This window comes from Chanodichthys erythropterus, chromosome 18 (genome assembly GCF_024489055.1).
Source record: "Chanodichthys erythropterus isolate Z2021 chromosome 18, ASM2448905v1, whole genome shotgun sequence".
NCBI classification, from domain to species: Eukaryota; Metazoa; Chordata; class Actinopteri; order Cypriniformes; family Xenocyprididae; genus Chanodichthys; species Chanodichthys erythropterus.
Window position 1 is genome coordinate 6,161,168 of NC_090238.1, and position 13,572 is coordinate 6,174,739.

General features: G+C 34.0%; 1 protein-coding gene across 2 annotated transcripts; it reads right to left on the reverse strand.

Annotated features, from left to right (window-relative positions):
- Nucleotides 1–1,383: 1,383 nt before the first annotated feature.
- On the reverse strand, nucleotides 1,384–13,100 carry LOC137006238 (nucleolar protein 10-like). 2 transcript variants are annotated; one of them, XM_067366863.1, is made up of 4 exons: nucleotides 12,969–13,100; nucleotides 7,228–7,316; nucleotides 2,216–2,314; nucleotides 1,384–1,863 (listed from the first exon to the last, which is right to left on the reverse strand). In XM_067366863.1, exons 1-3 carry the CDS (start codon nucleotides 13,045–13,047, stop codon nucleotides 2,255–2,257), a joined length of 228 nt encoding a protein of 75 aa, XP_067222964.1. In that variant the 5' UTR covers nucleotides 13,048–13,100; the 3' UTR covers nucleotides 1,384–1,863; nucleotides 2,216–2,254. The 2 variants fall into 2 exon arrangements, with proteins under 2 accessions (XP_067222964.1, XP_067222963.1); XM_067366862.1 differs by having other exon boundaries at nucleotides 1,746–1,763.
- Nucleotides 13,101–13,572: the final 472 nt, after the last annotated feature.

A 13,572-nucleotide genomic window follows, 5' to 3' on the forward strand; every position in this document is an offset into this window, starting at 1 on the left:
GCGCATTTCTAATTATGACCCAAAATAGGCAGTTAAAAAAATGTATAAAAAAAAAATCTATGGGGTATTTTGAGCTGAAACTTCACAGACACATTCAAGGGACACCTTGAACTTATATTACATCTTGTAAAAAACATTCGATGGCACCTTTAAATAAGTGCTGCTGTCAATCTGTATAATTTTACTCTTTTTCTAGTTATGTAAGCTGTATTTAGTGTCATTTATCTATTCAAGTTTATTAAAGGTAAACCTAATTAAAATTGACAGAAGAACAACTAACTGCTTAAACTTGTCATAGGAGGTGAAACTAGAGTCCAGACAAATCACAACAGTCTGCTTTAACTCTTCTTTACTGTCGTTTGGTTGAGATGGTCAAGAACAGATGATGTTTTATACCATGTGAATATATTGTAAAATGTAATTTATTCCTGTGATCAAAGCTGAATTTTCAGCATCATTATTCCAGTCTTCAGTGTCACATGATCCTTCAGAAATCATTCTATCATTCCCAAGAAACACTTCTCATAATCAATGTTGAAAACAGCTGTGTTTCAATGTTTTTGCAGAAACCATGATATATTTTTCTCAAGATTCTTTGAAGAATAGGAAGTTCAAAAGAAATCTTTTCTAAAAAAATTTTTTTTTTTTTTTTTTTTTTTTTTTTTTATGGTCGCTTTTGATCAATTTAAAGCTTCTTTGCTGGATGAAAGTATATATTTCTTTAAAATAAATCTCTGTGATCCCAAACTTTGAACGGTAATGTATAACTGTGTGCTACAGCAGGAGGTGTAGATAATCACTGAACAATTACAGAAAGCTATTACATGACTTCAGAAGACTTGGATTATAGTGCATGAGTCAAATTTTAAATGGTGCTTGACAGGCTGTGCTCACTATAACTGTCCTTCTATGGAAAAGATCTGTGTGAAGATACTTTTTTAGGGGTTCCATTGGAAAATCTATTGGTCTGTGAGTAAAGAGTTACATAATTTTCATTTATTCATTCCTTTAATGCAAATAACATTCGTGTATATGTTTAGATTTTGGAAGGATTATACAACCTCAAACTATCCAGTTACTAAAATATTTCTAGGACCATCCAACATACCAGCAAAGTGACTTCACTGAATGAAGTGTACAACAGACAGAAGGAGTATGGGAATTAAATAGGCGTGCGAGAGGTCAAAGGACAGAAAACAAAGGTGAGAATTTCAGGGCATTCTGAAGCCATTCTTCAGTCTTTGGTGTGAGTCAGCAGAAATCTGACCTGGTAATGTGTCTGACCCAGTTTTACCACACTTTCGTCTTCATTTAACCAAAGAGGGAGAGGTGAAGATGGGGAAAAAGTGAGAAACAAACATGACTAGGGACAGGTTAAATGAAAAGTTTTTTAGCAAACCTGTAAGTGATGGCTTATGTAATTGTTTGAATAAATCAGTCATAATCATCATCTGTTTTTACTCATTCAGAAATTTCTAGGATTACAACATCACAATTGCAAGCTCATTAAAGAACATTCAATGTATATGATCATACACATTTACATATTAACACCCATTCAGTAGCTGCATTTACATGGACCCTAATAATCCGATTGTAATTGGAATACTTGCACAGTAGGAATAAAAAAAGTCACACGTAACCACATCAAACGGAATGAATTGGTGAAATCCGATTAAAATTTCATTTGGCACATGTGCAATGAGTAAGAAATGGCGTAATGATGTATGAAACATGGAACAAGTTCTCCTTCCACTCATCGTCTGTGAAGAGGAAACGGACAACGTCCCTTCAGTCCTTGTTGACAGATAGCTTTTTTTGTGTGCAAGAAGGGACGTTTTTATGATAAATATCTAGTCTGCACTTTAAAACAAAAGAAAAGAAGCAATTTAAGAGAATAGTATGCACAAACCGGAGTGGAAAACTCTGTATATTCGTGCAGTGCGCACATGTCAAAAATCTATTCCGATCTGAAGCTTGTGACATAAACGTGCACATCAACCCGGTCACTTTATTTAGTGTTCATGTAAACCCTATGTTCAGATTCATCAATTCTAATGAATTCATTCCTACTGAAACAAAAGGTGTTCATGTACACGTAGCTAGTATTCTGCAAATTGGCTGATCTGGATGAAACAGTAGAGTTCAAATGAGTGTAATAAAGCTTCAGTCTGCACAGGTGGCAAATGGGATAGGTTTCCATCATCATGCTTACCTTCTTGAGAGTGAAAGTGAGCTGTTTCCAACTGCTGTGTCACTGAGGTTTAGCATCCCTGATCTCTCCTCCCGTTGGAGTCGCTCCTCCAGAGATGTCCTGTGACGTCAAACATGATGTTCAAGTTTCATCTAACTTGTCTAAATGCACAGTGTTTGAGCAAAACACATACACTCAAAGAAAATGATACTTTAATCTAACTCAATTCAATTATGGAAAGTGCTTCCACATAACCAACTTAGTTTTTATTAACATTAAAAGTTCATTTTTAATCTATGCAAAATCCTTGTGTTGTGACAACACAACTCAATGTAAAATAGTTATGTCCAACCAACTCAATTCAATCATGGACAGTGGTTTCACATGATTGAAACAAGCAAAACCCAATAGAATCAACCATGTTCAACTAACTAGAATCAATGGTGTTCATTTAACTCAAATGCACGGTTTTAGTTTAACAGTGCCCTAGAACCCTATTTCGCAAGATGTAATATAAGCCTAAGGTGTCCCCAGAATGTGTCTGTGAAGTTTCAGGTCAAAATACCCCATAGATTTTTTTATTATACAATGTTTTAACTGCCTATTTTGGGGTGTAATTAAAAATGCGCTGATTCAGTGCGTGTGCCCTTTAAATGCTCGCGCTCCCCACCCCCGAGCTCGCAACTCGGTAATACATTGCATAAACAAAGTTCACACAGCTAATACTACCTTCAAAATGGGTCTTTACAAAGTGTTTGTGATGCAGCATATCAGATCATTTAAGCATGGTATTTATTTTGCGGATGTTTACATTTGATTCTGAATGAGTTTAATAGTAGCCTATGTTGCGGCTAATGGGGCTAAAGCTAACATTACACACTGTTGGAGAGATTTATAAAGAATGAAGATGCATTTATGAATTTATGAAAATAACGACATGGCTTTGGTCTCCGTGAATACAGTAAGAAACAATTGTAAATTTAACCACATTTAATAGTACATTAGCAACATGCCAATGAAACATTTAGAAAGACAATTTACAAATATCACTAAAAATATCATGATATCATGGATCATGTCAGTTATTATTGCTCCATCTGCCATTTACGCTATTTTCCTTGTTTGTTTTACAATACCTGCAGAACGTCTAATAATTTAGCTGTGCTGCTCCAGATGTTAATACTGGCTTGTCTAATGCCTTGAACATGATGCAAAAGTTGGGGCCGTACATATTAATGATCCCGACTGTTGCGTCACAGTCGGTGTTATGTTGAGATTCGCCTGTTCTTCAGTGGTCTTTTGCACAAATCAAATTTACATAAGAAAGAGGAAACAATGGTGTTTGAGACTCACTGTATGTGATTTCCATGTACAGAACTCTAATTATTTAACTATGCCGAGGTAAATTCAATTTTCAATTCTAGGGCACCTTTAAATAAATGTTTTCATTTAAATTGAATTTTTCAAATAATCTTACAATTAATGCTTCTTGTTTTGTCCTGTGATTTACATAACTTTTGTAATGTGATGTTCTGCGTTGGCAGTCAAGAAGTGATACTGGTCTCATCCAGAGAACTACCATAGTGATTGCTTTATTAATAAAATGATTTGAATTCTTGTTAGCAGGTCCTCAACCCAAGCACAACCTCAACACTTCACCACAATGGTAACCGAAAACCATTAACATAACAGAAACTTTTAAATACCAACATAATAGAACAGTAAACATTAAAAAGTCTCTCCATTTTCTCATCTTGGTAAAAAATGCTTAAAATAACACTTTATTTCAACATTTACTCTCCCAGTCCAGCCCATTTGCAAAGCATGATGGGAAGTGAAAGTCCTGTTTAATTGAGTTCTGGTTGGGTTACTTGAAACATGTAAGTTAAGTCAAAGAGTAATCGTTTCAAGTAAATTTAACATGAAGCAATCACATTTAAACCAGAAACCTGATACAGTGGTGTTGAATCAAAATAAATTGTTTAAAATAAGGTCAACAGCATAAAAAAAAATGTGAGTGTAGAAATGATTAACAAATAAAGAACGACTCAAATAATAGGGCACAATGGGGCTAAAGGTGTAAGAGGCACATTTGATTTTGTTCTGTTCTAAACCACTAGACGGCATAAAAACTCACCGCAGCACAGCAACACATAGTTGATTTTGCACTAAAAATGTTCTTTTTTAATGTTATTGATTTATGTAGCAAATATATTTTGAGACAAATGTCTTGTTAATTATTTTCAGTCGAGTTCAATGTCAACTCAACAGTTTTTCAATAACTGAAGAATAGGTGAAAGGATTAATGTTAACATGAGGCTAAACAGCCTAGATGAGGTCAAATGGAAAGTTATTACATTCTGTTTTCTGTCAAGTTCTGTCAAGATAATCTACTCTTTTTCTTTATAAAAATGTGTATTTAAGAATTATTCACAAAAAGACCACAAACGAAAGAAAAAAGATTGCATTTTGATTTTAATATGTCAAAACCCAACTATTAAGTGTAAATGGTTAACCACTTAAAACCAAGTCTGGGAGCATTGTCTAGCACTTTAAAACCCATTAAGAGGTTCAGAAGGACATGCTCACTTTATTTGGCACGCTCATTTATATGTGGCCCAGAGACAACATGTGTTACCTGTCAATAAACCACCCACTGGGTGTAAAATGAGGTTAGGATTACTGACTGACACTGAGTGCTAGTATAGTTCTTCCAAGTTTCATTACAGCATGTACACATTTCTTAGAAGTAATAACTAAAAGAAAATCTTACTATTTCAACTCTGTTTTGGCTTTGTTTAAAGTATTGTGACAGTATTGTATTGTGAGATCTGTATTGTGAATTGAAACATGACATTAGTGTATTGTTGTTACATCCCTAATAAATAAAAACTTTCAAAATTCAGAATTGATATGCATCGAACAATTGATATTCTTGACAACAATAGCCCCTCAAATTTGAGCAATCCATCTTTGAAGGCGAGCTATTATGCCCTTTTACAAAATCTTGATTTTATTTTTGGAATCTACTAGAATAGGTTTTCATGCTTGAAATGTTCAAAAAACACATTATCTATTCATTTTTCCCCATATTTGACATTGTTGCAGCTCCTCTCTTCCCAGTCTGTTAGTAATGCTCTACCCCTCCTCCTGAAAACATAATGTGCTCTGATTGGTCAGTTGGCCCAGTGTGTTGTGTTGGTCAAGCGCTTAGAGCATGTTTGGGAAATGTCCCATTCCTTACCATAACCAGAAGAAAACTCAAGACTACAATGGAAGGGTTTCAGGGAGTTCAGAAACAGTGACTCTGTTATAGAGAAAAACTCCGCTGGAGGGACTTTGTGCTCAATAACTTTTTTATGCTCAAACAGCAACATTACACACTAAAGAAAGATGAACATGAAAAAAAGCATAATAAGTCCACTTATAAGCCCAAGGTGCACTCAATTTTCCAAAGTTTGGTGCTATAAATGGTTTTAAAATGTATCCATGAGAACAGGTAAGTTATAATAAGGTAAATAATCATTGCTTTTTGTGAAATACAGCATAAAAAAAAAAAAAAAAAAAAAAAAAAAAAAGCACTGCCAAGTGATTTTTAAAGTTTGTTTGAACATTTTATAACCTGGATGTTTTAGAAAGTGATGAATCTACATAGACAAATTTAAAAGGAATCGTTAAATTTTTATTTGAATAAAAAAATATTAAACTGATAATTTTATGCCTCAATTTGATTACCACTTTTTTAACTAATAAATTTGAAAAACAAAGAATTTCTGAAAATATAAAACATTTCATACAGCTTTATTGTATAGCCCTATTATTATAAAAATGTCAAAAAAAAAAAAAACATTCTTAAATTTTAATTAGGCAATATTTCTGATTACTAACATTATTTTAACCACTAAAATGGAATCCAGAAAAATGAAAATGGGAAACAATTTGCAAAAAATAAAATGAATTTCATAACCCCAGCTAACTAAACATGTCTAAAAATTTGACATGAAAATGTGTACTTTTTCAAAAGAAAAAGTGTTTAGTTTAGTGATACATTTTCTGTTTTACTTCTTATTTTAAGGTGGTGTCATTGTTACAGTATAATTATAAAGTTAAAGCTGCAGTCCGTAACTTTTTTTTGGTTAAAAAAAATCAAAAATCAATTTGAGCAAGTACATAACCAGCCAGTGTTCAAAAATATGTCATTATCTTATGTATTTGCTGTATCTCATGATCCACAACGGTACGATTGTAATAATGTTTTATAATAAGAGCGACGTGGTGAATTTCTGCAGGAAATTCAAGCATGCAGCAGTTCGTCTGTGCGTCATTACGTCACATCCGTAAACAGAAAGGAAGAGTCCTTGTTAATGTTGTTAACATTAACAATTTGAGAACAATATAACAGTAATAATAATTTGCACGGTTTGGCATGATCCGTTAGATTTAATCATCATTGGCAGCACGATTTATTGTGGGACTAATGCTTTTTTCCTCAGTTGGTCAGAACAAAAGTGGCAGACATGTTACTTACTTGTTCAGATGATATTTTCCAGTGAAAATTCTTATATTGGTCATACTTTCAAGACGTAGAATCTGTGATTCTGAAGTTCAGTATCCACACCGGTGCGGTGACTGACAGCAAACATTAGATTCATCCGCGCTGACGTGCGATGCTGAGGCACAACGCACGTACAGATAACTGTTCCGTATATGACTGCAATTGCAGGTTTCAAACAGAGATGGCGACAAAGAGGAAAAAAAAAAATCGCAGACTGCAGCTTTAAGTACTGAGTAATATTAATTAACTACTTTAGTACTTGGCTTAGGGTTAGCTGCATGTAATTATGCATAATTTAGTTATCTCTATAGTAATTATGTGTAATGTGTAACAAGGACACTATAAAATAAAGTGTTACCTTTTCTGTAACAAGATTTCTTTCTTTCCAAACCTTCTGTCATTCTTGATCTGCCATGTTTTCTCATAGCAAGCACACAGTCAAACATGCACACAAGGCGAATGCGGCAACAAGTGTTACCTTGAGCTGGTCTCTCTGAGCTCTCAACTCCTTGATTTTCTGGCGGATTTGCCTCTTCATAGGCAAACGGGGTTCGCCATGGTCTTTACCTACAGAAATGCGCAGCGATAAAAAAATGGATCATCATTTAACAATTTAAAAGACATCAAACAAAAACAAGCAAAATGCCAGGAATTCATGAATTACAAGTATGGTGAAAGTTTAGCACAAATATAACCTGCTCATGGACACTTAAGCCAGATTTAATGCACAAATCTTAAAGTATTATTTAAGCTATCAGAAGAAGTGGACAAAAGATATATTGTTCAAAATGAATAAAGTATTGTGCCACTTTGCATTGGTTTGTGGTTAGTGGAATATTAATTGTTAATGTGATGAACTCTGCTTTCTGTGTAAAGTTCAGCAGAACTGACTTCATACCTCCCCTCAAAATCACCTGGACATCAGTTAATTAAAGGTGCCCTCGAATGAAAAACTGAATTTATCTTGGCATAGTTGAATAACAAGAGTTCAGTACATGGAAAAGACATACAGTGAGTCTCAAACATCATTGTTTCCTCCTTCTTATATAAATCTCATTTGTTTAAAAGACTTCCGGAAAACACTCGGATCTCAACATAACACCGACTGTTACGTAACAGTCGGGGTCATTAATATGTATGACCCCAATATTTGCATAATGCCAGCCCATTCGAAGCATTAGACAAGGAAAGGCAGTATTAACGGCTGGATCTGTGCACAGACAAGGTAAGCAAGCAAGAACAACAGCGAAAAATGGCAGATGGAGCAATAATAACTGACATGATCCATGATAGCATGATATTTTTAGTGATATTTGTAAATTGTCTTTCTAAATGTTTTGTTAGCATGTTGCTAATGTACTGTTAAATGTGGTTAAAGTTACCATCGTTTCTAACTGTATTCACGGAGACGAGAGTCGTTGCTATTTTCATTTTTAAACACTTGCAGTCTGTATAATTCATAAACACAACTTCATTCTTTATAAATCTCTCCAACAGTGTAGCATTAGCCGTTAGCCACAGAGCATAGCCTCAAACTCACACAAAATCAAACGTAACCATCTAAATAAATACTTTACTCACATAATTTGAAGCATGCATACAGCATGCATGACGAACATCTTGTAAAGATCCATTTGAGGGTTATATTAGCTGTGTAAACTTTGTTCATGCGATGTATATAGTCGAGAGCTGGTGGGGCAGAGGGAACGCATCTCTTAAAGGGGCCGTGCTGAAAAAATCAGTGCATAGTTAATGATGCCCCAAAATAGGCAGCTAAAAAAAAATTAATAAAAAAAAAATCTATGGGGTATTTTGAGCTGAAACTTCACAGACACATTCAGGGGATAGCTAGGACTTTTATTACATCTTGTAAAAAAACAATAGGGCACCTTTAAAGATCATTTAGCAAAAATTGTGAAGTTGAGAAAAACTTGAGCAAAATTGATTTGATATTTGGATGCGCTGACATTCAGACAATTACAATTTTCATTCAATAATGTCAGTTCAATAAAATTGACCACATTACTGAATATTAAGTAGGCCTACAGTTACTTACTGTACTGTACTGTCACGCGTCTGTGAAATATCCTGTCTATGTGACACACACACACACACAAAGTATGCCAAAATGTCCGAAATCTGAAATGACCGTAAAGAGTTGTGAGGACATCAGAAGTGTGTCAGATCCGTGTCATGTGCGTCAGATCTTAAAGTGACAGCAGCCTAATAAATTGTTAATCAAAGAACAAAAGACAACGAGAAAATCTCTCACTGCTCTTGACTGAACTTTTGTAGCATTAATAAGGATTAATCTATATTTAATTTATAATTCAGTGAAGACTGAAGTGTTTGATAAATGTAGCCTATTCAATTTCTGTATATGTCCTACCTTAGATAAAATATTTAAAATATGCTGTCTTTATGCTGTTTCTACATCAATTTGGAGATTAAATGTGAAATAATTACAATAAAATATATATGTATAAAAAATGTAAAAATGTATATTAAAAAAATGTATATAAAAATTGTGATTAATTACAGAAAAAAGTGTGTGATTAATTAGTTTGTTTTATTTTTTTATTGACTGACAGCACTTGAATAATATTTTGTTGCTTTGCTTGTTTTTGATGTGCGCAATGCCTCTGAATTGCCACTGAAAGCTTTAGGCTACAACCTGTAGTTGCCACCATGGCAAGTGATAAAATATGTTCCAAAGCTGGAAATTTAAAAATCATTTAATCCAGAAATCTGTATTTAACCTCAGAACAATCTCAAAGCAAAAAAAAAAAAAAAAAAAAAGAGGTGCTGTGCTTTAAAATTCAATTATTAAATTATTTTTAATTAAAGTGATTTTGAAAATCTGACAGTAATCCGTGTTCAGTACTAAGGTTAACACTGCTTGATTAACAGTTGAAAATATTCGTTAGAAATTTAGAAATGTGATCAAAAACCAATGAAATGTAATCAGTTACATTACTTTAAAAAAGTAATTGAAATAGTTACTTATTACATTCCGGTAACTTGTAATCTGTAACCTATTACATTTCCAAAGTAACCTTCCCAACACTGTTTAAACCCGAACTAAGCAAAGCCAAAAGGCAACAGTGGCAGGGGACGGGAAGGAAAAAAGGCAATTTAAGTGTGCAAATACAATTTGGAGCCACTGTAGTCCATAAGAATGCACATAAGTTTATATGCAGTATAATCTCCTGCACCACTGCCACCATCTAAACCCTCAGAGACACTCTTGAACTTTGAGCACCCTGAACCCACTGTCATATACAACAGTCTGCAGGACAAAGTTTTTGCGGCTTATATTGTATTTTCATTGATTTTAAAATTGCAAGGTTCAATGACGACATTTTAAAGCATTTCAAGAATTCAGCTGAGCTTTGTCTGTATTGAGCAGGGATGAGCTATTCCATAGATTACACTTTAAAAACAATTACTGATATCAGCAAAGAGGCGGATGCTCACCAATTACTACTGATAAAATACACATCAGTTAATCACAAAACACATGTAGTGTCTGAACAAATCCTGACCCATAGCACCTCTCCAGCAAATACGTCTCTCTGATGAATTCTAACCAGGAAGCAAAGTTTCCATCATGGTCTATTTTATCTCCATTTCATGTCAAATTTCACCCACTTTTGATGAGCTACTTTTTCCCCATTCAGCGAAAGAGATAACCTCGATGTCAAGCGTAAAAATCACCATAAAAATGTAAATACTCGTGCACTATTTGAATCCTCTGAAGCCATAGCTTTGTGTGAGAAACAAACCAAAATTGAAGACCCTTTTCCAATAAAAATCTTGCATTCCATTCAATCCCTCAAAATATCTTGTAAAATATATATTTTGTATAGAATAATAAAAAAAGTTTAGTTCAGTATATTTGCTTTAAAGTAAACTTAAACTTCTATAACTTTTTTTTTACACTTTCATTTTGAAGGTACTTCTGCTGAGTGTCTTCTTTAAAAGGAAACCAACCTTAGATCTGTATTATAGAGTAATAGAAACATTAAAGCAACAATTCAGCCAAAAATGATGATCCTGTCATCATTTAGTAACCCTCATTTAGTCCCAAACCCATAAGACTTTCGTTCATCTTCAGAACTCAAAATAAGATCTCATCATTCTTGTCCATCCATTAATGCTTTCCCCACCAGTGTTTTTTTTTTTTTTTTTAATTGCCCCAAGAATATTTTGTTCATGGCCTTACTTAATGATAATTTCAACATTTACAAATACATTATTATATGTTAGTTAATGCATTACTAACGTTAACTAATGGGACCCTATTGAACAGTGTTACCTAAAACTAAGCTTTTAACATGATTAATTAATAACTACTATTGCATTATCTAATGCCAATGTATACATCCTTATCAATTACCATATTATTTGTTCAGGAGGAGGTGCAACCAACTTTGTTGGATCTCATGTGCATCTTGATGTGTTAGATTCTTGTCATTTTATCTGTCAAAATGTCAAACAGCATTTGAATTTCTTCATCAATGTTTTCTAAATTTGGTAAATGAGGGAAACTTTCAGTTTCCACAAATATTGCCTGTGATGGTGCACGAGATATTGTGGTGTCATGGCCAGAAAATTGCTCACTAGACTTACTCTCCTGTTATATAATCCTGCTATTCTGCAAGCATGCTGAAGTGGCTGCCCCTCCACATCACACACCCCCACCGCATCATATGATCCGCTTTTTGCTGATGGTAGCATTCCTGAGCTGTTTTCCCATCTTCGACCCACTGAACTGGATCTTATCACTGCTGTAGGCCTGACTCTATCCAGTGTAGCGACTAACATATCTGCCATATTTGTTTCTGTTAGAGTTTTTTAGCAGATCGAAGTTTTTGAGTGTCAGAGCCTTTAATCACAACTGTGACTGACTTTCGCAACTACTGGAATATTCTCATAGTAAATACCCAAACTTTTCATATAACGTGTCATAACGTGCTCCTCGGTGATAAAACTATAACCAGGTCTGGACTGAATCTGAAGCTGCAGAATTCCAGATTACCTCTTCGTCTGAAGACACACAGGCTACCACTCACTTGCATGAAATGAGTGCATGTGGTCATATGCAAAAGGAGTTATGTTAAAATGAAAACATTTATAAAACTAGGGATGTGCAATATTGACAAAAACTATCATATTGATATTTTCTGGGATTTTGTTTTCATGCTGGTATATTGGCTGGTTTAGGCCTCTTTTTTTTTTTTACAGCTAACTCCTTAAAATGTTCATACTCTTCATATTACAGTATGTACAGTGGTTAGTTCATTGACAAAAAAAAAATGTATTATTTGCCACCTTAAATTAATTTTTTTTTTTAACCTTTTTTACCTTTTATAAGGGCAAATTTTCTAAACATAGATGTAGGCATCATCTTATGTCAAATTCCTCCATTTGATCATATTCAATTTGAATAAAAAGCATTCAAATGTATTTACCCTGCAATTACAACTCCATAAATAATGCTACAAGATTAATGTTTTAAAAATAATATTTTGAAATTTAAAATGATTTTTTTTTAAATGAAATGATACTCTAAATATTAAAAACCAAAACCGCCAGTAGGTGGTGGCAAATCACTATATTAATGAATAAGTCACTGAGTCATTCACTCAACTGATTTGTTCAAATAGCTGATTCATTAAGAAATTAAGAAAATGTCTATTTTTATGAATAGATCACTGAATCATTGATAAATTCAAAATCCATTCAGGAAAAAAACATAATGTTGCTCGGAGATGCACAAAGATTCTGCTTTGGCTTTTGGAACTATTTTCGTTGGTGAAACAGAGCAAAAACACACAATATTGACAATATTCGTAACTCAAAATATTAACTTCTTGTTTGTTGAACTGTTGTAAAATCTAAATCACATTTGTAATTGTGTACACTTGCTTGTGTGATACTGCCTAACAATATCATATAGAAATAAGATAAAAACACCACACAATGAACACATGCACTCGGAAGATGTGTTTTTGAAAAGTGAGTGACATATTGTAATGTTAGCATTGTTAAAACAACAATTATATTGATACTATCATAGACGATACACAATCGCACACCACTACATAAAACACATATTTATAATACTAATGTTTGAAAAAACATGAAAAACTGAGCAGAACCCAGGACAAAATCAAGTATCTTATTGGTAATCTTAGGACAGATTCTCCAGCTTACCCAGGTTCACTAGGGTTTTGCGAGTGACAAACTTGTAGTCATCATAGATGGTGCTCTCCAGGTTCTCCTCAAGCTCCATGGTGAGGTTATCCAGGACCAGCACCAGTGTGGAACCAGACTAAGAGCCTGAAAGACAGCAACACACAACAGAGAAAATGTGAGTGAATGGCAAGAAAGGATCCTTTTGAGGTAGATCATGAATAGCTTGACAAAACATGGTACAGGCATTATGGAGATGACCTTGAACAATTAAAGATCAATCTAATGAAAACAGTTGATCAATTGGTCAGATTTCACAGCAAAATAAAATAAGTTGCCTGAATTAAGGCAATTTTATGTGGCAGTTTACATTGTACTTAATTAAAAACTTGACAACCCTCTGCTCTTAAATCACCAGATAAGATTTTGGTTTCACTTGAAGGTGCAGGTTTGGAACACAACGCAGTTTCTCAGAAATGTTTCGGTTGCCCTTAACTACCACTGCCCTGTTAACTATAAACACTATAAACCCCCTGGGAGGGCATGCTTTTACTTAGAAAGTGTAAGGCGTACACAAACGTGCCATGACTAATCAAGGTACGAGGAAAAAATGTGCTCAAGGCAT

Coding starts and splice junctions, on each gene's coding strand:
- LOC137006238 (XM_067366863.1), bottom strand. CDS start 13,047: ATGGAGCTTGAGGAGAACCTGGAGAGCACCATCTATGATGACTACAAG. Junction 7,317..12,968: donor CAAAACCCTAGTGAACCTGG/GTAAGCTGGAGA, acceptor GCATTTCTGTAG/GTAAAGACCATGGCGAACCC. Junction 2,315..7,227: donor CTCAGAGAGACCAGCTCAAG/GTAACACTTGTT, acceptor TTGACGTCACAG/GACATCTCTGGAGGAGCGAC.